Source organism: Australozyma saopauloensis, chromosome 4 (assembly GCF_035610405.1).
Source record: "Australozyma saopauloensis chromosome 4, complete sequence".
Lineage (NCBI taxonomy): Eukaryota > Fungi > Ascomycota > Pichiomycetes > Serinales > Metschnikowiaceae > Australozyma > Australozyma saopauloensis.
In genome coordinates, this window is record NC_086134.1 from 620,499 (window position 1) to 639,745 (window position 19,247).

General features: G+C 45.3%; 9 protein-coding genes across 9 annotated transcripts; 2 read left to right on the forward strand and 7 right to left on the reverse strand.

Moving 5' to 3' along the window:
* Window positions 1-96: 96 nt before the first annotated feature.
* PUMCH_003311 (uncharacterized protein) lies at window positions 97-2,091 on the forward strand (the record flags this gene model as incomplete). The annotated part of the gene is made up of 1 exon (XM_063022281.1): window positions 97-2,091. The coding sequence occupies one exon, from the start codon at window positions 97-99 to the stop codon at window positions 2,089-2,091; it is 1,995 nt and encodes a 664-aa protein (XP_062878351.1).
* Window positions 2,092-2,515: 424 nt separating this feature from the next.
* On the forward strand, window positions 2,516-3,904 carry PUMCH_003312 (uncharacterized protein; the record flags this gene model as incomplete). Its single annotated transcript, XM_063022282.1, has 1 exon — window positions 2,516-3,904. The coding sequence occupies one exon, from the start codon at window positions 2,516-2,518 to the stop codon at window positions 3,902-3,904; it is 1,389 nt and encodes a 462-aa protein (XP_062878352.1).
* Window positions 3,905-4,463: 559 nt separating this feature from the next.
* Window positions 4,464-5,915, reverse strand: PUMCH_003313 (uncharacterized protein; the record flags this gene model as incomplete). The annotated part of the gene is made up of 1 exon (XM_063022283.1): window positions 4,464-5,915. One exon carries the CDS (start codon window positions 5,913-5,915, stop codon window positions 4,464-4,466), a length of 1,452 nt encoding a protein of 483 aa, XP_062878353.1.
* A 556-nt stretch (window positions 5,916-6,471) lies between these two features.
* PUMCH_003314 (uncharacterized protein) lies at window positions 6,472-7,965 on the reverse strand (the record flags this gene model as incomplete). The annotated part of the gene is made up of 1 exon (XM_063022284.1): window positions 6,472-7,965. The coding sequence occupies one exon, from the start codon at window positions 7,963-7,965 to the stop codon at window positions 6,472-6,474; it is 1,494 nt and encodes a 497-aa protein (XP_062878354.1).
* Window positions 7,966-8,485: 520 nt separating this feature from the next.
* PUMCH_003315 (uncharacterized protein) lies at window positions 8,486-9,376 on the reverse strand (the record flags this gene model as incomplete). Its single annotated transcript, XM_063022285.1, has 1 exon — window positions 8,486-9,376. The coding sequence occupies one exon, from the start codon at window positions 9,374-9,376 to the stop codon at window positions 8,486-8,488; it is 891 nt and encodes a 296-aa protein (XP_062878355.1).
* A 727-nt stretch (window positions 9,377-10,103) lies between these two features.
* PUMCH_003316 (uncharacterized protein) lies at window positions 10,104-12,110 on the reverse strand (the record flags this gene model as incomplete). The annotated part of the gene is made up of 1 exon (XM_063022286.1): window positions 10,104-12,110. The coding sequence occupies one exon, from the start codon at window positions 12,108-12,110 to the stop codon at window positions 10,104-10,106; it is 2,007 nt and encodes a 668-aa protein (XP_062878356.1).
* Window positions 12,111-12,710: 600 nt separating this feature from the next.
* Window positions 12,711-13,379, reverse strand: PUMCH_003317 (uncharacterized protein; the record flags this gene model as incomplete). Its single annotated transcript, XM_063022287.1, has 1 exon — window positions 12,711-13,379. One exon carries the CDS (start codon window positions 13,377-13,379, stop codon window positions 12,711-12,713), a length of 669 nt encoding a protein of 222 aa, XP_062878357.1.
* Window positions 13,380-14,123: 744 nt separating this feature from the next.
* PUMCH_003318 (uncharacterized protein) lies at window positions 14,124-15,398 on the reverse strand (the record flags this gene model as incomplete). Its single annotated transcript, XM_063022288.1, has 1 exon — window positions 14,124-15,398. The coding sequence occupies one exon, from the start codon at window positions 15,396-15,398 to the stop codon at window positions 14,124-14,126; it is 1,275 nt and encodes a 424-aa protein (XP_062878358.1).
* Window positions 15,399-15,899: 501 nt separating this feature from the next.
* Window positions 15,900-18,536, reverse strand: PUMCH_003319 (uncharacterized protein; the record flags this gene model as incomplete). Its single annotated transcript, XM_063022289.1, has 1 exon — window positions 15,900-18,536. One exon carries the CDS (start codon window positions 18,534-18,536, stop codon window positions 15,900-15,902), a length of 2,637 nt encoding a protein of 878 aa, XP_062878359.1.
* Between the last annotated feature and the right edge of the window lie 711 nt (window positions 18,537-19,247).

The following is a 19,247-nucleotide window of genomic DNA, read 5'->3' on the forward strand; positions in this document are numbered from 1 at the left end:
TTCTTTTCCACTTGTTCTGGATCATATTGGTGTGAGTGAACTTGGTCGCATATTCATATTATCGGACTGTTTGGGTGCAAATAAATTAATTCTACAATGAAAGTTTGGGCCGTGTTTCTCATGCTCTACACGGCATCAGCCTTGGTGGTCATCGACTCGGCGCTAGCTTCGTCCTGTCTTTACTACTTCAAGGAATTCGACTGGGGATGTGGTGGTACGGGCCAGGGCCACAAAATGTACATGTGCCGTTGTTTCAATGTGGACTGGTTGGGCTCTGTGTCCAACTGTATGGCCACCCAGGGCAAAAACCAGAAGGAGGTCACCCATGCATGGAAACACTTGAGAACCAGATGTTTGCAGAAAGCCCATGTGGACTACTCTGTGGCCCAGATCGAGGGCTGGTCAACGAACGCATCCAAGTACTTGCAGGCTCCAACTGCCGCCGACAAGAAGAAGTTGGTCACCCATCCTTTGAGCGTCAACAGCACCAACTATGCTGTCTACAGAAGATCCTTCAACGAGATCAACCACCATGTATTCAAGTCGCAGTGGTTTGGCTGGGGATTGGTGTTGTACTGTGGTGCCGTTATTGCAATCTTTACTGTCTTGAACTTCTTCAAGCGCGTCTTGAAGGTTTCTGTTGTTCCCAGATCCCTCAGTACTCTCTTCCTGAAGTACATGATGCCTGATATCAAGGTTCCTGGCTTCACTCCCTTCACACGCTTTGACTTGCTTCTCATGGTTCTTTTCACCATTCAGGCGGTCATCTCAACTGCTGTGTCGTACACCGTTCAACTCCCCAACATGTACATGAAGGGTCGCTGGTTCCTTACCATGGATCTTATTGGTTACAGAAGTGGTATCATTGCCTTCTCTCTCATGCCAGTTGTCTACATTTTCGGCTTGAGAAACAACCCATTCTGCTTCTTGACTGGCCTTCCTCAAACTACCTTCATCACCTACCACAAATTCGTTGCAATTATCATGGCCATCGAGGCAATGATCCACACCTCTGTTTGGACTGCCTATGCTATCAAGGCTGGCCCATACTCTGTGTGGTCTGCCGACGCTTACTGGAATTGGGGAATTGTGGGAACCGTCTTGGTTTACATCATGTTGTTCCAAAGTATAGGCTTCATTAGAAACTTCATGTACGAGCTCTTTTTGGCCATCCACAAAATTTTCGGCTGGCTATTCATTGTCCTGATGTGGTACCACTGTATCAGTTTGGGCTGGATGGGCTGGGTTTACTCAATCATCGCCATTACTGTGTACGACAGAATCATTCGTTGTTGGAAGATCTTTGCTCTCAACAGAGGATTCACTAGAGTTAAATTCAACTTTATCAGCGAAAACACCTTGGCCATCACCATCCCAAAGAGTGATGTCTATGACAGCGTTTACAAGCCTGGCCACCACCTTTATCTCAACTTCTTCCACACCTCCATCTGGTACAAGTGTTTCCAATCGCATCCTTTCAGTGTTGTCAGCTCTCCAATCCAGAGCCAAGATGAAGTCACCGTGTATATGAGAGTCAAGAAGGGTGTTTCCAAGTGCCTTTCCAAGATCCCAACCGATGAAAAGGGAAATTTCGAAGTTTGGCTGTTGATTGAAGGTCCTTATGGTCACAGTGTCCAGACTTTCAACGAGAAAGAATCGCTTGTTGGTATGGCTGGTGGTCTTGGGTTGTGTTCTTTGCTCCCAACCTTCTACAGAAACCCTAAGAACTCTATTCTTTTCTGGGCCATCAACAAAATTGACGACTTGGAAGCTTTGCACATGGAATTGGACTATTTGATCGCACAAGGCACTGATGTTCGTGTGTTCTTGAAGAGATCTGACTGCGATGAGAGCTCCAGCTTTGCCGAAGAGAAGTACAAATATTTGTCTGTTTCCAACAGCCGTCCAGATGTTAACTCCTGGGTGGAAGAGGCCCATGCTCTTGCCTCAGCCATGGGCAAAACGGATCTTCACATCTTGACATGTGGACCTGGTTTGATGGACAGTGACATTTCTGCCAGTGTCTACCAGCACATGTCGCTCAAAGACGATTTGGCCATCCACTTCTGTCCTAAAAACTACATGTGGTAAAACCACACCTTGCATTAATAGCATGTATGTATATATAATTAACGATTAATAGAGAGTTACTGTAGATGCAATAAGCTAGCCAAGACCCAATAGTATCCAGTTGGAACAGAGGCGACACGAACATTATTCATCGCGGCCTTGATGGAAAATGGCGAAAATTAAAAATCTCCAATAATTTGTTAGGAGCAGCGGCGGCTACGATGTTTCTCTTTATGGAAATGAGTACCAACTAAAACCCGAAACACAGACAAATTCGCGACTCAAAAGGTAATTAAAAAAACACAAATACAATTCCATTTATCCCGAATCATTTCACAGAAATATTTTCACCCGTTTTTGACGAGTTCTCTGTCCTGTCCTACCCACCAGTGCACCTCCACTCTCAACTCAAAACTCCTAACACCAAAACACAACCACCTCTACCATGGCCACCTTGTTACCAGCAGTAGTCATAGACAATGGCTCCAGCTCCACGCGTGCAGGCCTAGCTCTGGAAGAGTTGCCCTCGCTTGTGTATTCGTCCAACTACATTGTGGATAAGAATGGAAAAGTGGTTGTTGGAGATTCAGAGATCGCTAAAAACTCGGAAAGCGAGGTGATGACGCTAGTGGAAGACGGCGTTATTTACAACACAGACAACATCATCCATAATTGGAACTATGCGTACGATAACTTGGACGGTGGGAACGGATTGGTGGCTTCAGATCATCCCTTGATGATTACCGAGCCTGTGTGGAATTCCAATAAGACAAGAGGCGAGTTGGCGCAAATTGCGTTTGAGCAGTTGCAGGTGCCCATTTTCTCGATTGTGAAGAGTCCCTTGGCCCAGCTCTATTACATGGGACGTTCGAGCGGTGTAGTTGTAGATGTGGGAGGCTCTGTTACCTCCGTGACTCCAATATTGGACGGCATCATCCAGCAAAAGTCGAGTTTCCACACCAAATACGCTGGTGACTTCTTGTCGCTTCACACGTTGCGTAGTCTAGAGGCCAAAATGGGCTATCAGCCGCTTCAACTCGACTACGCGCGGTTGTTGCCAAAGAAGCTCGGCATTTGCGAGAGCTCAGACTCTTTCAAGCTGTACTACGTCAACTCCAATGTTTTGCTTCATTTTAAACAGACTATGCTCTATGTGAACGAACCTCAACACGGTACTAGCGGCGCATACTACGCTCACCACCAACACCAACACCCTGCTCTGTATCAGTTACCAGATGCAACTCACGTCGCCTACACTGCGCTGGAGCTCAACCCGCTCTCAGAACCCATCTTTGTTCCTCACATGTATAAGTTGCCCGGCATCAATATTCCCGAGCCCTCCGTTGAAAAGGCTGGCACGCATGGTCTTTCTAACCTTGTTCTTTTCGCTCTCAAGAACCTCGAGGCAACTTTCATGTCCTCTGTCACGAACGAGAGCCAGAGCGCCACAGCAAACAACAGATTTAATGAGATATTGCGTCTGATCTTTAGCAACTTCTTGATCACAGGCGGAGGCTCCATGGTTCCCGGATTAAGTGAAAGACTTTGCGGCGAGCTCACGAGGCTCGCGCCGCTGGTGTTCCCCAAGTATCCTACCACCGCTTCCTACAAATTGAATATAAACGTTTTGAAGAACGCCATATCAGGTGAATTCAACGATTCGTTGGATAGAAAATTTGGTTCTTGGCTCGGTGCAGCCAACTTGGCTTCTATGTTGAAAGCCTCTCCTCTCGATGATTCAGGAGCTAGTAATGTTGCGCTTGACAACTGGTTTGTGTCGAAGGCTAACTACGAAGAGCTCGGTCAAGACTACATTGTCGAACGGTTCAAGTAAATGGAGGGTTATTTCTGAGTGAAAAAATAAACTGTGTAAATGTAATATATCAAAAGAATAGAACTGTGATCTACGTATAATTTGTTCTTCAGGTTGTTGGCTACACCCAGTGCATTCATAAACTTTTGCTCTATGTGATAAAGGAATGGGACGTCTCGCCTACAAAGTATTGCACAATCCATAAATACTGACTCATCCTCCAGGAAAAGGTTCTCAATATATGTTACATAATTTGCGGAAGCTAGAATAACAGAGTCTCGCTCCTATAAGTAATTGATGCTCGGGGTAGCCTGCCGCCAGTGAGTCTCACTATGGAAAAGGATCGACAGATCGACGATAGTCAAATGTTAGTCAATTACTATATAAGGACTCTTCAGAATGGAAATTATGAAAAAATAGAAAAATAATCATTAACAGATGTGTCTACAATACGCTAAATGAAGCAACTTTTCTCAGCTCGATCTACAATCATTCCCAATTTCGTGCTACATCCGGGAATCGTCGGACATAATATGCTTTGGACTTTTGTATTAAAAAAGTTATGATCTATGTATAATGTTTACTCCACCCAGGTTACGTATTTGTTGTCGTACTTTGAGGCCTCACCGTGGTTGGCCAAGATTCTTTCAACCTTAGCTTCGACACCCAACTTCTTGTTGGTCTTGGACAAGAAATGTTTGGAAACCTCAGATGGGGTTGGCAAGTAGGATCTGTTAGAGCCGTCAGAGCCAGTGATGTAGTCAGCGACATCCTTGTTGGATGGCAAACCCATGTTAAATGGGTAAAACTTGAAGTCGACGCCGAAAAACTTGCTTAGAAGTGGGTCTTGAAGCTTTGCAGTGGAAATGGATTGTGTCATCAACTTCGTGACTCTGGAAGCATCGAATGGAGCCCATTGAGGCAAGGCTGGCTCTTTGATTTTGTCTATGAGCTTGTGCTTTACACCCTTGACGAAATCGTTCTCCTCAAGCTTACCGTGCATGATGTTAGTGGCAGTGATCATCTCCAACTCGAACTGCTCACGGATGGTGTTCTTCGAACCCTTCTTCATCAACTCGAATGCGAGGGTGGTGCAGGTAGGAGATTTGCTAGAGATACGGTCGTATGTCTTTTGGCCAAACTCGGTGCCAGAGTTCTTGAACACCTCCAAGGCCTCGGCGAGAGTCTTTCTGGAGAAAGCTTGGTTGATGAGAGCAATCTGCTCATTGCTCAAGTGGAACTTGTACTCGGAAGGCAACTTTGAGTCGGCGAACTCGTCAATGATGTCGTTGACTTGCAAGAAGTACAGCTTTTGGTTCTTGACTATGAGGGATGGGTCAGAGACACCATTGAGAGTAGGAGCCCTCAAGTTGGACAATCTGTTGACCAACGAGTCGATTCTGTCGGAGGGAACGTAATGGGTCGCAAAACCAGCCATGTATGTGTCCAAGCCACTGATGACTTCGCCAGTGAGCGCATAGTAGTAGCCCAAGTGGTCATCCAAACGGGGCAAAAAGAAGGTCGTGCCGACATCTGGGAAAAAGCCAATGTCCATTTCGGGCATGGCCAACTTGGTCTTCTCGGTGGCCACACGGAATGGCGCATGCACAGAGAGACCGACACCTCCACCCATGGTAATGCCATCCATCAAGGAAACGTAGGGCTTGGAGTATGTGCTGATCAAGTAGTTCAAGTTATACTCGTTCTGGAAAAACTCGCTCGGCGTCAAGGCATCGCCATCCAATACCAGCTGTGCACATGCAACAACGTCTCCGCCCGCACACAAGGCCTTAGGCGACTCGGATGTCAAAATGACGGCGTTGCACACATCCAGTTTGGAGTACTCAACCATGCGAGGAATGATCTTGGTGACCATCAGGTTGTTCAAGGAGTTGAGCTTGCTGACCCGATTGAGCGAAATCATGCGGGCCATGTTGTTGTTGGAGAATAAAACGTCGTCTGCAGCGTAACCGGAAGACATTGTTCTGACACTGTAGCGCAAAAGTGGAGCACGTTTTGATAAACTGAGCATGACAAAAAGTAGGTTCCCTAGGGGGGTATATATAGTCCCACTGTGGTATCAGCAGGGAGAGGGGAACTGGTCTGGGTCAAAATTTTTCGCACTAGGGTACTTGTGGGGGAGCACCGGATTGAGAGCACATAAAAGGTGTAGATGGGAGGATACGTGCATACGAGAGTTTTTTTTTTTTTTGCCAATCAAACGATTTAGAAATAGGATATTTTGATACTTGAGATCGGGCGGGATTTAGGTTCGCTGTCGGTAAGAGATATTGTGCTGCCTATTGGCATTCCTTAAGGCCGAGCTTGTCTGGCATGTGTGAACGGCTGCAAATCCATGCATCCACGGGTACACTGATGGTATAGATAAGAAGATTGGGAATCGAGTATTAGATAATGTAGAATTGTTTTTCGTGCAATTGGAGCGGAGGGGTATCTTTCTTCTTTTCAATTCCGGCCGCCATTTACTTTTCCAGCTCGATTCGAGCCACTGCAACCTCATGATATATCTATTACACAGTGGTTCAGTCGGTCTAGCTTGCTGCGATTGAAAACTCATATTTCGCAAATTAGACATCGACAAGACTATTCAGAGACATGAGCCCGCATTCTTCTCTTTCATCTCCAGCGCCGCGGGGAAGCCTGTACTGGTAGAGTATACCAGTGTTGTATGACGCCAACATCAAGAGTCCTGAGCTTGTGAAACCAATCTCGACATTTTTATGATGCTTACTGTTGGGGATATATTCAGGTAGCTTAACGTATGCAAAAGATCTTCGCGGCTTTTCCCAAATTAAGCTATCAAGGTAATTGCGATATGGCAACTTCTTCATGAGCGACTTCGTGTACAGATTGTTCAATAGTTTCTTGGAGCTTTTGAGGGCAGAAAAATAGGTAGACTTATTTTCTTTGCCCTTGGATGTGCTCTCAGGCTGTTTCAGAAGCAACAAATTGGCAAGGTTTTCGTTTAGATCCTCTGAGGATGATTTGCCACCCTGGGAGTCCTCTTCAGACGAATACTCATTATCGTCTGCGGCATCCGCGTTTTCGGCTCCGGTAGCTCTTTCCTTCACTGTGAATAAATGGATCGTGTTACTGTCAGAGCTGCAGCCAAGAAGAGTCAGGTCCAGGTTGAACAGTAGCGCATTGATTGTGGTGTGGTTATGGCCGCGCCGAAGATTGGTTATAAGGCTAATGATTAATTTGGAGGATTCAGAAACTGGATCTTGCGAAACGTGACATACCCGAACAATGGTCCCTTTTTGAGAAGCGGTTGCAATGTAGTTTCCGTCATGTGAAATGGCAATTTTAGCTATAGCCGCATCATGGGCTTTGTAGACCAATCTGGGCTTCAAGTTGATGGTGTCATATACGAGAACCCAACCAGGCGAGTCACTCTGGATATCTTCTAGCGTGACTACATCAGCCTTGAGCAAGTTGGTGTCGCTGTTTTTCTGTGTAAATTCAACAAACTGGCCTAGAGTCTGTAGTACAGACGAGTCTGTTGGTCGGAGAACAGGCGTATTCGGATGACTATTGGAGCCTCCAGTACTTGGCACAGAATTGAAAAGGTCCGTTTGGGTGTTTATCAACAGAATTGGAAGTACGAGTAACGAATTGTCGTTCGCACTAAGAGCAGCCAGAACCGGCAATTTCTTGCCGTCGCTTGTGAGAAGGCTATTCACATCCAAAATCTTGACGACTCGTATGCTGCTCAAGTCGTAGATATATATTTGGCCCACTTCCAAGAACACCACTAGCCTCTTCCTGTTAAGCATTAGGTCTACAATATCCAGCGGAAACGTCAACTCGCAGATTTTAGTGTTCTGCTTCAAATTGTACACATGCAAGATCCGTGTTCCTGAAGGTCCTTTGGGAACAATGATGGTGAGCGAGGTCGAAAAGAGCATCCTTAGTATTGCTGTGGGCTGGGCAACTGATTTATTAGCAGACAGAGAATAGAATTCGCCAAACGGCTCGCAATTGAAGATTTTATGCCCGCTGGCCGACGAAACCAGTATATACGAGAAGTCCTGGTTGAACGCGAGATCGTTGATATCCATGGTTATGTACTTAGAAGATTAGGAAGGGGGAAGATAATCAGATCGTAGATAGATAGAAATATGAAATGTACGCTTAGTTGAGTGATTTGAACTGTGAAGTTGTTGGACGATAGGAATTGACTTATGATTTTAACGTGAATGGGTATAAGATAAGAAAGGTGGTGGTAGAGTATAGGCAGATATAGCTGGCTTAGATAATATGGGGTAAGTATAGACAATGGGTATTACAAATACTATTTAAAGACAATGTAATTTTATTTTCTGACGTGGTGCTTCAATGACAAGAAAATTACTTGGAGCTCTTCTCTATTTCTTTTTTTTTTCTTCCATAGATCACACTTGAATTCGAACCTTTGAAACATCAATCAGTCTAACAACCCATGATTCCATCCATATCACAGTCAATGGTTTCACCATCGTCCAATGGGATGCACACTCATTTTTTGTACTTCGCGGCAATCGGCCATTTATCAACTATTCACACAATAAATCAACCATCACGGTCATTCCCCTACTGCACTTACTCGTCAACTTCCTCCAAAGTGACGGTTCTTTTGGTAGCTGACGACGTGGATGGCTGCGAGCCTGTAGCCTCTGCATCATCTCTGCCAATCTCCTCAATCTTAGGCCCGCTAGCAGCCTCCGACTTCGACTTCGACTTCTTCTTTTTCTTGGACAGGTCTCCGCTCCACCCATACACTGGCTGGAAACTCTCAAGCACACCACAATCCTCGAACAAATTAGGGAACAACCAGAAGGCTTGTGGCATGGCCAAGTATGTAATTACAAATATGATGAGTCTGACTATGGCAGTGGCAAATAGAAGACCCAAAAGTCCCATGGCAGCCATGGACAAGTACCACACACCTGTGCGCATAAACATAGGCCACAATGGGAACAAAATCACAATGAACACAGTCGCAATCATCAAAATACTGTACACGAGCATCATAGGGTTTGGCTTAGCGTATGTCCATGCATAATAGGCATCTGGCTCCATGGTAGCCTGAGACGAGGGCTGCAAAGTGGGCTTTTTGCGGTTGGGTTTCCAGCCCTTCACTTTCTTGATCTCGTCGTAGTGTAGCTTGGAAACTGGCACGATCAAACGCGATTGGATCATCAGAACGAAGAGCTTCACAAACTCCTCCTCAGAATTGATGGGAATGAGTTTGTTTTTGCCATCGGCACTCTTGGCTTTGTAGGCGTCGTTGGTAAGCACTCTGCGGAGTCTCTTGAAGCGGAAAAACTCGACATCTTCTTTGTTATTCAACAATCCAGTTCTGGCTTTAAGTTCCTTCAAGGAGCGGACATAGTTGGCAACATTGACTACAATTGGGTTTGGGGGTTGGTTTGTAGGGACTTGCGTGCCTTCTGGGCTTGCACCTGGAGTGGGGCCGGTAGGAGCAGACATGGTAGGTGATTGATTATCACTGAACTTGTAACGTGTACTTGACTGGGTGCCGGTGCACGGGTGCACATACGTGTATGTGTTGGCAGAAGAAAGTCGGCCACGAGAAATGTTAGTATTTTGTTGGGAAAACTGTATGTGTGAATTTACAAGTTTGTAGATTCAATTTGTTTTCATTTTGTTGATTTCATTGCAGTTGCACTATACTAGTATTTAATGGTGATCGTCAATCAACTGAAGACTCCTCTAAGCATTCTGGTAGAAATGATTCAACTATTGTAACTTTGAAAAATAGAATTGTCTTGTTTTCAAGTATCTCTATTCGGAAAAGATGACCCTGGTATTTGGAGTTTTCAGACGTATCTATGCTTGTTGCATAGCCACAAATGATAAAAGGTAGATTGGAGAAAGAAATTGCTCAGTAGTTATATGATACATAATAGGGCTCTGCGTCCATCAATTTTCATTACTCCCTCCGGCGTTCTCTTGCTAGGTGAGATGGAAAGCTGCTGAGTTGACACTGCATATAGATGTTTCAGAACGTTGCCTTAAACAATCTTGCCAAAAACCTTCAGATGCAATATCTGTCGGGTGACGTTTCTTTGATTTGCAACGTTGATGTTGATCGAGACTGTTCAAAGTTTTCTTGATGACACAGTGTGTTGTTCACATTTTATCTCTAATTTTATTAAGTCGTAAATATTAAACACAATCATTCTAAGCGAATCTCTCATTTATGAAAGAAAAATTTCTTTTTTGCGTGTCGATCTCTAGCAAGCAAAATATCAGACGTACTTGCACTTCTACTAGAGTAGTCTGGCCTTTTGAGGTTTCCGAAACTCAAGCTTCTAGGGGTGCTCAGATCATATTCATAATCTGGCGCAGGACCTTCCCCATTGTCATCAGAATCACCTTCTAAAGCATCTTCATAGCAAGGAATAGACAGCAACTGCAGCAAGTTTATTGCTGGTGAGCCCACTCTTGAGTTCAGGCCTGATTTGGGGCCCTCTCTATCACTCAGTGACACAAGAGCAGCTAGAGAACCATTTTGACGAAGTTGTTCTAATACAGATTGACCTGAAGATTGGTCATATAGCAAGTCTTTCGAATGTTGCTGATATAATGGAGGGGCATCTTCAGTATCGGAGAACTCAGGTTCTTCAGAGGCGTCGGAATCGTTCCCGCTATCGTTGGGGGTCTCTAGCTCTCTCGAGGGAAATAGAAGGTCTTGCCTGTTACCGGTGTTGTCTGCGGTGAAGTAGCCGTGGCTGTCAACCTCTAAATGGGTAGCAGTAACGTGGCCATGAGTTGGACTGAGAAATACATTGACCGGCAAATGTGCTCTGAGTTCTGAAATATGCCCATCAGCATTGCGAATATGAATAATTGCTCTAATAGCATGTTTGACACTGATGATGTCGTTTTTCAATGTGCATGTCTGCGTCGCCTTGGAAAGCGAATTTGGAAGATGATAATAGCCTTGGAGCTTCCAATGATCTTCGCCAAAGAATGGCTCGTGGCAATTGAGCTTTTGCTTATCAATAATATCCTCATATTCGGAAGATTTACCAGCGAGTCCAGTCACATGCGAATGCTGCACCAACTCAGCGGAAAATGAGTGGAATTTGAGACCTTTGATTAAAGGCACAATCACCAACTTAACAGGAACTGCGGTGCCAAGGGCTACAGCTCTGCGAGTCATGGAGACTTGGAAATCTAATTTTCCAGGCCAGGTGTTCGAGAAATCGATCGAATCTGTGAGATTGACGTTTCGGGAACTGAGAGTTCTTGCTATGATAACATGGTTTGCTTTCTTGAAAGAACGCTCGAATCTGCCGCGCTCTATGTTACACTCCAATTTGTATCTAATTTTGCCGCACGATAAACCCTCAACTGATTCGGGAATATTGGATGGTAGGTGGATAAAGAATGGCATCGAGTAATTTCCCTCTGGAAGAAGAAATGAGTGACTGTCACTCTTAGACAATGCAGCCGCAGGAAATGGTGTTCCATCTATGCCCGAACGGGGAATCGATATAAGGGATTTCTCATGGTTCTTGAATACCGTGGGATGAGACTTTGTTCTCAAAAATGCGGGTCTGGAATTACTTTTGGGCGTATTAGAACCATTAGTGGCACTGGCAAAGTAGTCCGTCAAATTTGCAGACGAGTTTTCTCCCGAATCTAGGCCACTAGGACTGGAGATATCAAACCGGGCACCATTTCCACGCATAGGCGACGAGGCTCTTCCATTGCCATTTGCCAAATTTAAAATGCTTCTGTTGAGAGCCTCGGGATCAGGCAGACTTCCTCCGGGTGTTCTGGGAGACAGCACCAGGAGATTCCATTGGGAATTGTCTCTCGATTTTCTGCCTCGATTAACGACCTTGTGATATTTCGCAATCAGATCGCCAAAGTCGCCAAAGACAAGTTCACCCTGCGGCGAACAGAGCAAGTTGTTCCAAAAAACTTTCAAGACGCAGTTTCTCTCCACCGCCTGGTTCATTATGTATTCATTAGATTTGGGATAGTACTCGGTGGTGAACTCACCCACCAACAGAAGCGAGATTCTTTTGATGTGGAGATCTTCCTTTGTGGAAATTTTAACATGGCCTTCGATCGGGATGTTTTCCACTTCGAACTCATTTCCTTTCACCAAAATGGTGTTCTTGTGGCTGCCCTTTAAGCGGATATCGAAGTAGGCTAGATCCTTAGAGTGGGAATGGGAGTGAAACATAATTCATGAATGGTCAGAAAATGAGACAAAAGAACTAGTAGATATAAAGTTCAGGAATAAGAAGCCATTTGGAACGGCTAGGACGATTTCTGGAGATTCCCGGACGAACCTGGGGAACGGCTGAAGGTACTTTACATAGAACCCGGAGCAATTGTTGCTTTTGTTGAGAAGAGCTCCGGATAATTAATGGTGTCGAGGTATTTCCGAAGATTATAACTACGTGAAGACGGAATCGCGGTTGTGAATTTAGAACATTGTTCTTGGTTGCTTACTGTTTTTTTATGTTGTTCATGGCCTAGATACGCTCGGCGGTTACTGGTAGACCCTTTACAGTGTTGAGCGTGGGCGCGGAAAAACTAGGTGGGCCAATCTTCGCAGCCGATTCGCGGAGAATCCCCAAATGATGATGTTCAGATAGTCTATTGCCTATATAAATAGTGTAAATACCAGCGCGGTTTCGTCATAGTATGCGCGAGGAACGCTCAGGTTCCAGTACGGCAACGTTCGTGTTGGGTTCTTTGTTCGTTCATAAATTCCTTATAATCATTTGCTAGTTCGTCGGTTAATTTTTCGAATTGTTTTTTTTTTTTGGATTTGCAATTAGATGGACTTGACAACCTTGTTCAATCTGATGAATGCAAGGAATCCCTCAATGAAGTTCATTCCGACCCAGGCCATGGCGGTCTCTCTGGGCATACGGTACTTTCTGGCCTTTGGAAGCATCACAAACACAATCTCCATGATGTGGATCAAATAGGTTCCCAAGAAAATTGGAGAAATGTTTCTCTCAACAAATGCCCATTTAGCTAAAAGAGTGCTGTTCTGAAGTCCAATAGAGGAAAGAACGTTACGAACAAGGCTGGGCTTCACATAAGTGGCCGACAAAACCACGGCCAAAGCATACATGGTATACGAAATACCCGAGCGAGGCTTGGCCACGGTTTTCACCTGCTTGTGAGAAAAACCCTGCTTCTTGGCCGCATACTCGGCCATGGCAATGAGTTTACCCTTGATATCGGCCGAAGACGACACAGTAAGATTGTCGGCTTCAACGGCCTTCTCAAATTCGACCTCCACGGTTTTGATGGTGCCGTTGGCTTGTTCAAAACGGAGAGTAACGGACTTCGTGTTGATGTCGGAGATAACAACAGAAGAAGGTCTAAAAGAAGCCAAGGGCTGTTTGCCATAGACAACGGTATAGTCCACAAGAGCCAATTGGTGGTCTCTGTTCATGTGGCCGATGATTCTTTCCTTGGTTGCGCTGTCCATGTTTTGATTTTTTTTCGTTTCTATTAGAGTGTAGAGTAGTTGTACTGTGACTATTGATTAGGTGTATTGGGAGAAAGAGTGTGATTCTAGGCAGACTTATATAAGTTGCAACCAGGATGCTGGGTGTCTGACAATTGACTAGGGCTACGGGTGAATACGTAACGAATTTGCGCAAAATTACTCAGCAATGTGATGGTGGACGCCTTACCAAGAATTGTTTGCACTGTTTTGTTTGCCTCTGTTTGGCCGGTTTTGCGTGTGGATCATAAATGGGCCATGAGTCGCATCGGGGTGCATGCACTCACCAGATTTGAATCTTGTAAAAGAACTACGATTCGCACTGTTTACGACAGGAATCGTCGTAAATTTGACAGCACCGGGAAAGGTCAGTTTTTCCGACTAATTTTTCCGGAGATTGATCCACGGCCGGGAATCAAGCAATTCCATGACTCGATTTCAATTTTGCTTGTGGTCGGAGTTATGATCTTTTTCGGACCAATGTTTCTGTTCGATTAGGATGATATAGTGTAGTTCGTCATTGCAGTAGAAGTTCTGGTTTGTTTCTCTGCTCCCATCAAACTCATGATCATTTTCGTTTTGTAACGATTTCTGATACAATTTGTTTTAGTTCCGCCCTTGCATTTCATTGTCATTGTGCTTGTCAAGAGTTCACAGATACTGTTCTATCAATTAATTTATTCTGTTCTCTATCAGTGTCCTAATGCAATCTAATGTCCAGCCTTTCTATTGCTTTTTCTCGAAGTGTGCCTTATTTAACAGGTTCATGAATTCGTCGGCAACTTCAACACACCAGAACTCGCCGGAGTATTTAGCCCATCCAAGATGTCCTCCGAGATTGGTCTCGATCAGTGCGAGATATGGATTCTTGCTGGTGTCAGGGAATATTGGTGCAACAGCTGGATCATCTGTAGAATTAATAATCAATGTAGGCACCCGAATATCTCCAGCACGGAGAATTGGAGAGGCGGCAGCATAATATGCCCACGAGTCCTTGAAACCAACGGTCTTACAGGTGAAAATGTCGTCCCACTGCCATGTTCTCTTTGCCTTCCATGCTTGGTTCACGCTGTCCTTGTTGAATATCTCTGGGTGGTGTTGGGTCAACTCGGCGTAATTGGCCTTGACAAGCTTATTAAGAAACAAAGTCAATTGCGGGTTGAACAAGTAACGGCCACTGAGCGAATTTTCAAGATGTCTGGCACTGACGGCCATGTCCCAAGGACATCCGATCAATACAGCACCTTCAACAAGCTCACGACTTCTCTCCGCCTGAAATCCCAAGTAGTTGGTGAGAATGGCAGCGCCAAACGAGAATCCAATCGTGTAGAGTGGTCTGTTTGGATAGCGGAGTTTTAAGTCCTCGAGCACCTCTCCTACATCCTCTTGAGAGAAAGCAGAGAAGAGCTTGCCCAGAGTAATTTTGGTGCGACAACATCCGCGCGAATTGACCACGACGAGATCCCACTCATTGCCTTGATTGCTTGTCAAATCATCTGCCAAATTTCTAATAAGAGGTTCATGCGAGCCACCAGCCAAACCATGGAATACCACACAGATGGGACGTGTGCTGTCAGACTGTCCCTTTTCAGTCCTAGCGGCCAACTCCTCCTTGGTGAAAAATCTTGTTCTTGGATGAAGTCTGGGCCAGTTTTCTGGAAGTGTTTGCTCGTACAACTTGGAAAACTCTTCCTTGGACTCGGCGGGAATAATCCAATCTAACGAGCAGATACCATTATCGCTGTAAGTAAAGATCTCTCTTCCATAAAACACACTGTGTTTTTCTGCCTTGGCAGTGGCGTAATTGATGGTCTGGAGTGTTCCATTGAATAAAAGAGGACTCAACCACAATTTTCTATCTTTGAGAATGGGAAGCTCGGAGATTAAAGTATTGAGAGTGGTGGTGGAATTGAGCACGGGAGAGTGTGCCTTTTCGTTTTTCACGTCGATCGAGGCGCGAAATCCCCATTTCCAAAAACCAATCATATTAATTGGGAGCATTGGCAGTGTTGGGCAACCCTTGGCTTATATATGCTCGTAAAGATGCATCGGCACAAATGGCCGTTATAGCCGACGGTTTTTTTTGCACCCTGAGACAACGGCGTCTGTGCAGGATTTCTTCTCTGTGCACGAATTTGCAGCCAAACGAGCCGAGGACCAAGGTCCAGGGGCAATGTAGACACGGAATCGGTTATTAGGACCTTATTATCGATTGACCTGTTTTTGAGAAGTACGCATTTTAGTGTGTGCCTTTGTGCATTACAGAAATGGTTTGCGACGAAGTATTCGATTGTGGGTCCTCAGGGGCTTGAGTTGTTATATCAATTCAAACTGGAATAATCTACAGCGAGACATGAGCGCAAAGCTCTTACAACTTCTTCTTTTATCTGAACAAATATCGTTTTTCGTTATTCTCTGATTTTTTTTTATGTATAGAATAGAATGGACTGTCCTACAATGCATTTACAAGGTCGTAGTATGTCATTTTAATCAATGAGCAGATCAGTTGTTGCTGCTTTTAGAACTGGATTCCTTTTTCAATGCCGCAGCACGGAATTTAGAACGCTCACTCGACTCACTATTCGTCACATGTCCTCTATCATCCAAATCCACCGATCCCGCACTCTCGAACAAAGACACATGTCCGGTCAAAAGACCTAATGTGTCAATGAGCTGCGATGGCACATTCAAATGGGCAGTGGCGAGTGTTTGCTTGGCGGCAGGACCAACAAGGACAGGGTAGATACCATATGATCCATTGTTGTCCTTTGGCATGTCATCCAAATGCCATTGCTTTTCAATATTTTGGAGAGATCTAAACATATCTTCATCCGTTGTGTCATCACCAGAACAAAACATAAAATCTGGGAGTTGGGAGGCATCGATTTGCTGGGGGGTGGTGTGGCTTGCGTATGGATCTTGCTTGCCACCATGTGGGTTCAATACAAGGCGGCGCACAATCTCTCCCTTGTTGAGAAACTTGGGTCTCACCTCAATGTTAGCCTTTCCTGACATCACCTCTACATCATACTCTTTGGCAATACCATTCTTAAGCTCTTCCATACATCTTTCAGCTTGGAAGCTACCCAATTCTGGGTCAGATCTTCTATAGTGCCAAGTCAATGCGACCTTCTTCTTCTCAATGTTCGAATTTGGAGTCTTTTCAACGTAGCTCTCGAACACTTTCTCAACCTTGTCCTGCCAAGACATGTCGAATGCTTCGGCAAGGTTAAACCATTTGTCACCACCAACATCTTTCATGAAACAACCATGCTCTGCAGAAAGTCCGACATTCAAGGAACCCCACCACTTTTCAAGGAATGCTTGATCACGTCCTGAGATGATCCAGAATTGATTCTTAGGATCCGCAGTCAAAGTCTCGACAATTTTGATCAACTTCAGAGATGGAATTGCAGCGGCTGGATCTTTGACAATTGGAGTAAGAGTTCCGTCATAGTCAAATAGGAACAAACGACGAGAAGAGTTTTGGTAAGCCTTGTACAAACGAGGACGATTGAGGGTTGGCGTGTAGTGAGCTTGATGAACCTTTAGCGAATGGTCGATCAAATGCTCTAAGAATGCGGAGGTCCAGGATTGGACGGTGTTTGAAGTGACCTTTTTGTACAAAGTGTCTTCGAGAACAGCACGCTTCTCATGAGACATGGTGAAACAGTCATTGATAGTTTTAGCAATTCCCACGGAATCCCATGGGTTCACTAGAATAGCATCCTTGAGCACAGAGGCAGTTCCTGTGAACTCGGAAAGAATGAGTGGCGACTTCTTTTGCTTTTGGCAAATGACAAATTCAAGAGAGGTGGTGTTCATACCGTCACGAACAGAAGTAATAAGACACAAATCAGCCACTCTCAAAAGGGCCAAGTACTCGTCTTTGTTGATACGCATCTGGTAGTGGAGCACAGGGGTGTGGTTCAAGCTTCCATAGCGAGAGTTAATCAGATTTACCAAGTCGGTTACCTTCTTCTCGACTCTTTTGTCGTGAGAATAGCCTGGGGTGGATACCTGAATCAAAACAACCTTGTCTCTCCACTCGGGGTACATTTGTAAGAACATTTCGAAGGCGGCGAGTTTCTGTGGCACACCACGAACCAAATCCAATCTGTCACGACCAACGATGATTTTCTTGTCGGGATAGCATTCTCTGAGTGCTTTCACTTTCTCGCCAACATGCTCGGAAGGAGAGAATGCATCATGTTCGATTTTCTCTGTATCGATACCAATGGGCAATGTCTCCACAGAGACTGTGCTTCCGTACACCAAAACACTGTTGCTGGTGACTTCATGGCCTAAGATTCTGGCACAACAAGACAAAAAGTGTCTTTGGAAGGACTCGTTTTGGAATGCGATCTTGTCGCAACCAAGCATACCATCCAAGAGCTGGACTCTTTGTGGTATGCAACGGAAGTACTCTGAGGATGGGAATGGCGCGTGGACATACAAGCCGATGTAAGCATCGGGAAACTCCATTCTCAACAATTGCGGAAGGAGCAACAAGTAGTAGTCGTGGATCCAGATGATATCGCCCGGCTTGTAGATGCTCTTGATTTTCTGGAAGTACGCTTCGTTGAAGCGCACATAGTCGTGCCACGCCTGTGCCTCCTCCTTGCCATCAGATGGTTCTCCCTGGATGTAATGGAACACGGGCCAAATGACCTTTTCGGCGTACTTTCTCCAGCGGCTCTGGTCTCTGCGCAAGAGCCATACCGGGTGCACGTTCTCAGAGTTCGAGGCGCGGCGGATCTTCTTCTCGAGATCGTCGCGGTCCTCGTTGTCCAAATACAACGGGTCGTCGCGGATGTTTGTGTTGGCGTCGCTGTTCTTATCTGTCTTGTTTGCCAATTCGCCAGTCCAGCCAACGATATGGGTCTCCCATTCGGTCTGTTCTCTCAAGTAGAACAACGACGAATACAACGCCGACTGTCCACGCACCGCGTCGACATCCCAGTACTCGCCACTGCCGTCGTCGGACTTCTTCTTGCTGATTCTGGCGGGGAGAGTGGACACCACGTCGAGGATTCTTCCGGATAGCTTATCTGAGCCTAGCTCGGCAAAGTCTTTGGGCGACACCACTTTGGTGCTGGACGGAAATGCCTTGAGTTCTTCGTATACTGTTGCAGCCATTGGGTGTTGTGGGGGTGTGTGGAGCAAGGGAGAAGAAACAGGGTGTTTGTGGAACCACTGGTAGGTGAGCAATCTATGGGACTGAGGGTAGGTGGGTGCGCGGAAGGTTATTGCGAAGAAGACGTTGCGGGAGTGGGGGGTGGTGGGAAATGGGGCGATTTTGCTGGAAATGGATTTTTCGGATGGGGAATTTCTGCACTCTTTTTTTTATTTCGAAATTTTGGTTGATTTTCCGCCCAAACTCGCTGCAATTGGGCTGTTGGTATCGGGCCAGGTTCCTATGCGTTAGGAGTGGAAGGAATTCTTGGAAGAGGGGCATTGCAAACAAGGGACGCATAGTTGTTCTTTGGGTGAATACAAAGAATCGATTTTTTTTTTCTCTTTTTGTGATTGTTTCCCACTCTTCACTTGTTTCTCTCTTTATTTTTGGTCTGCAATTTGAAGTTTGCCAGGGTTACCTTCAGTTCTGGCGCCGATCCCTCTCCACCTACTACCGGCTATCTAAAACTGGGGTAAGAATAGTGAAGTTCTCCCCTTGTGGAGGCAAAAAAGTCAACCTTTCCACGCAACTGCAAATTCAAGGCTAGTCTTTTCAAACGAAAAATGAGAGATTTTTTGTATTGATATCATAATCCTCAATTCGCTTGTCATTCATAAGTATCCAGGTGGTACTACATACTGATGTTTCACAATTCAAGGGTGTCCCATAAG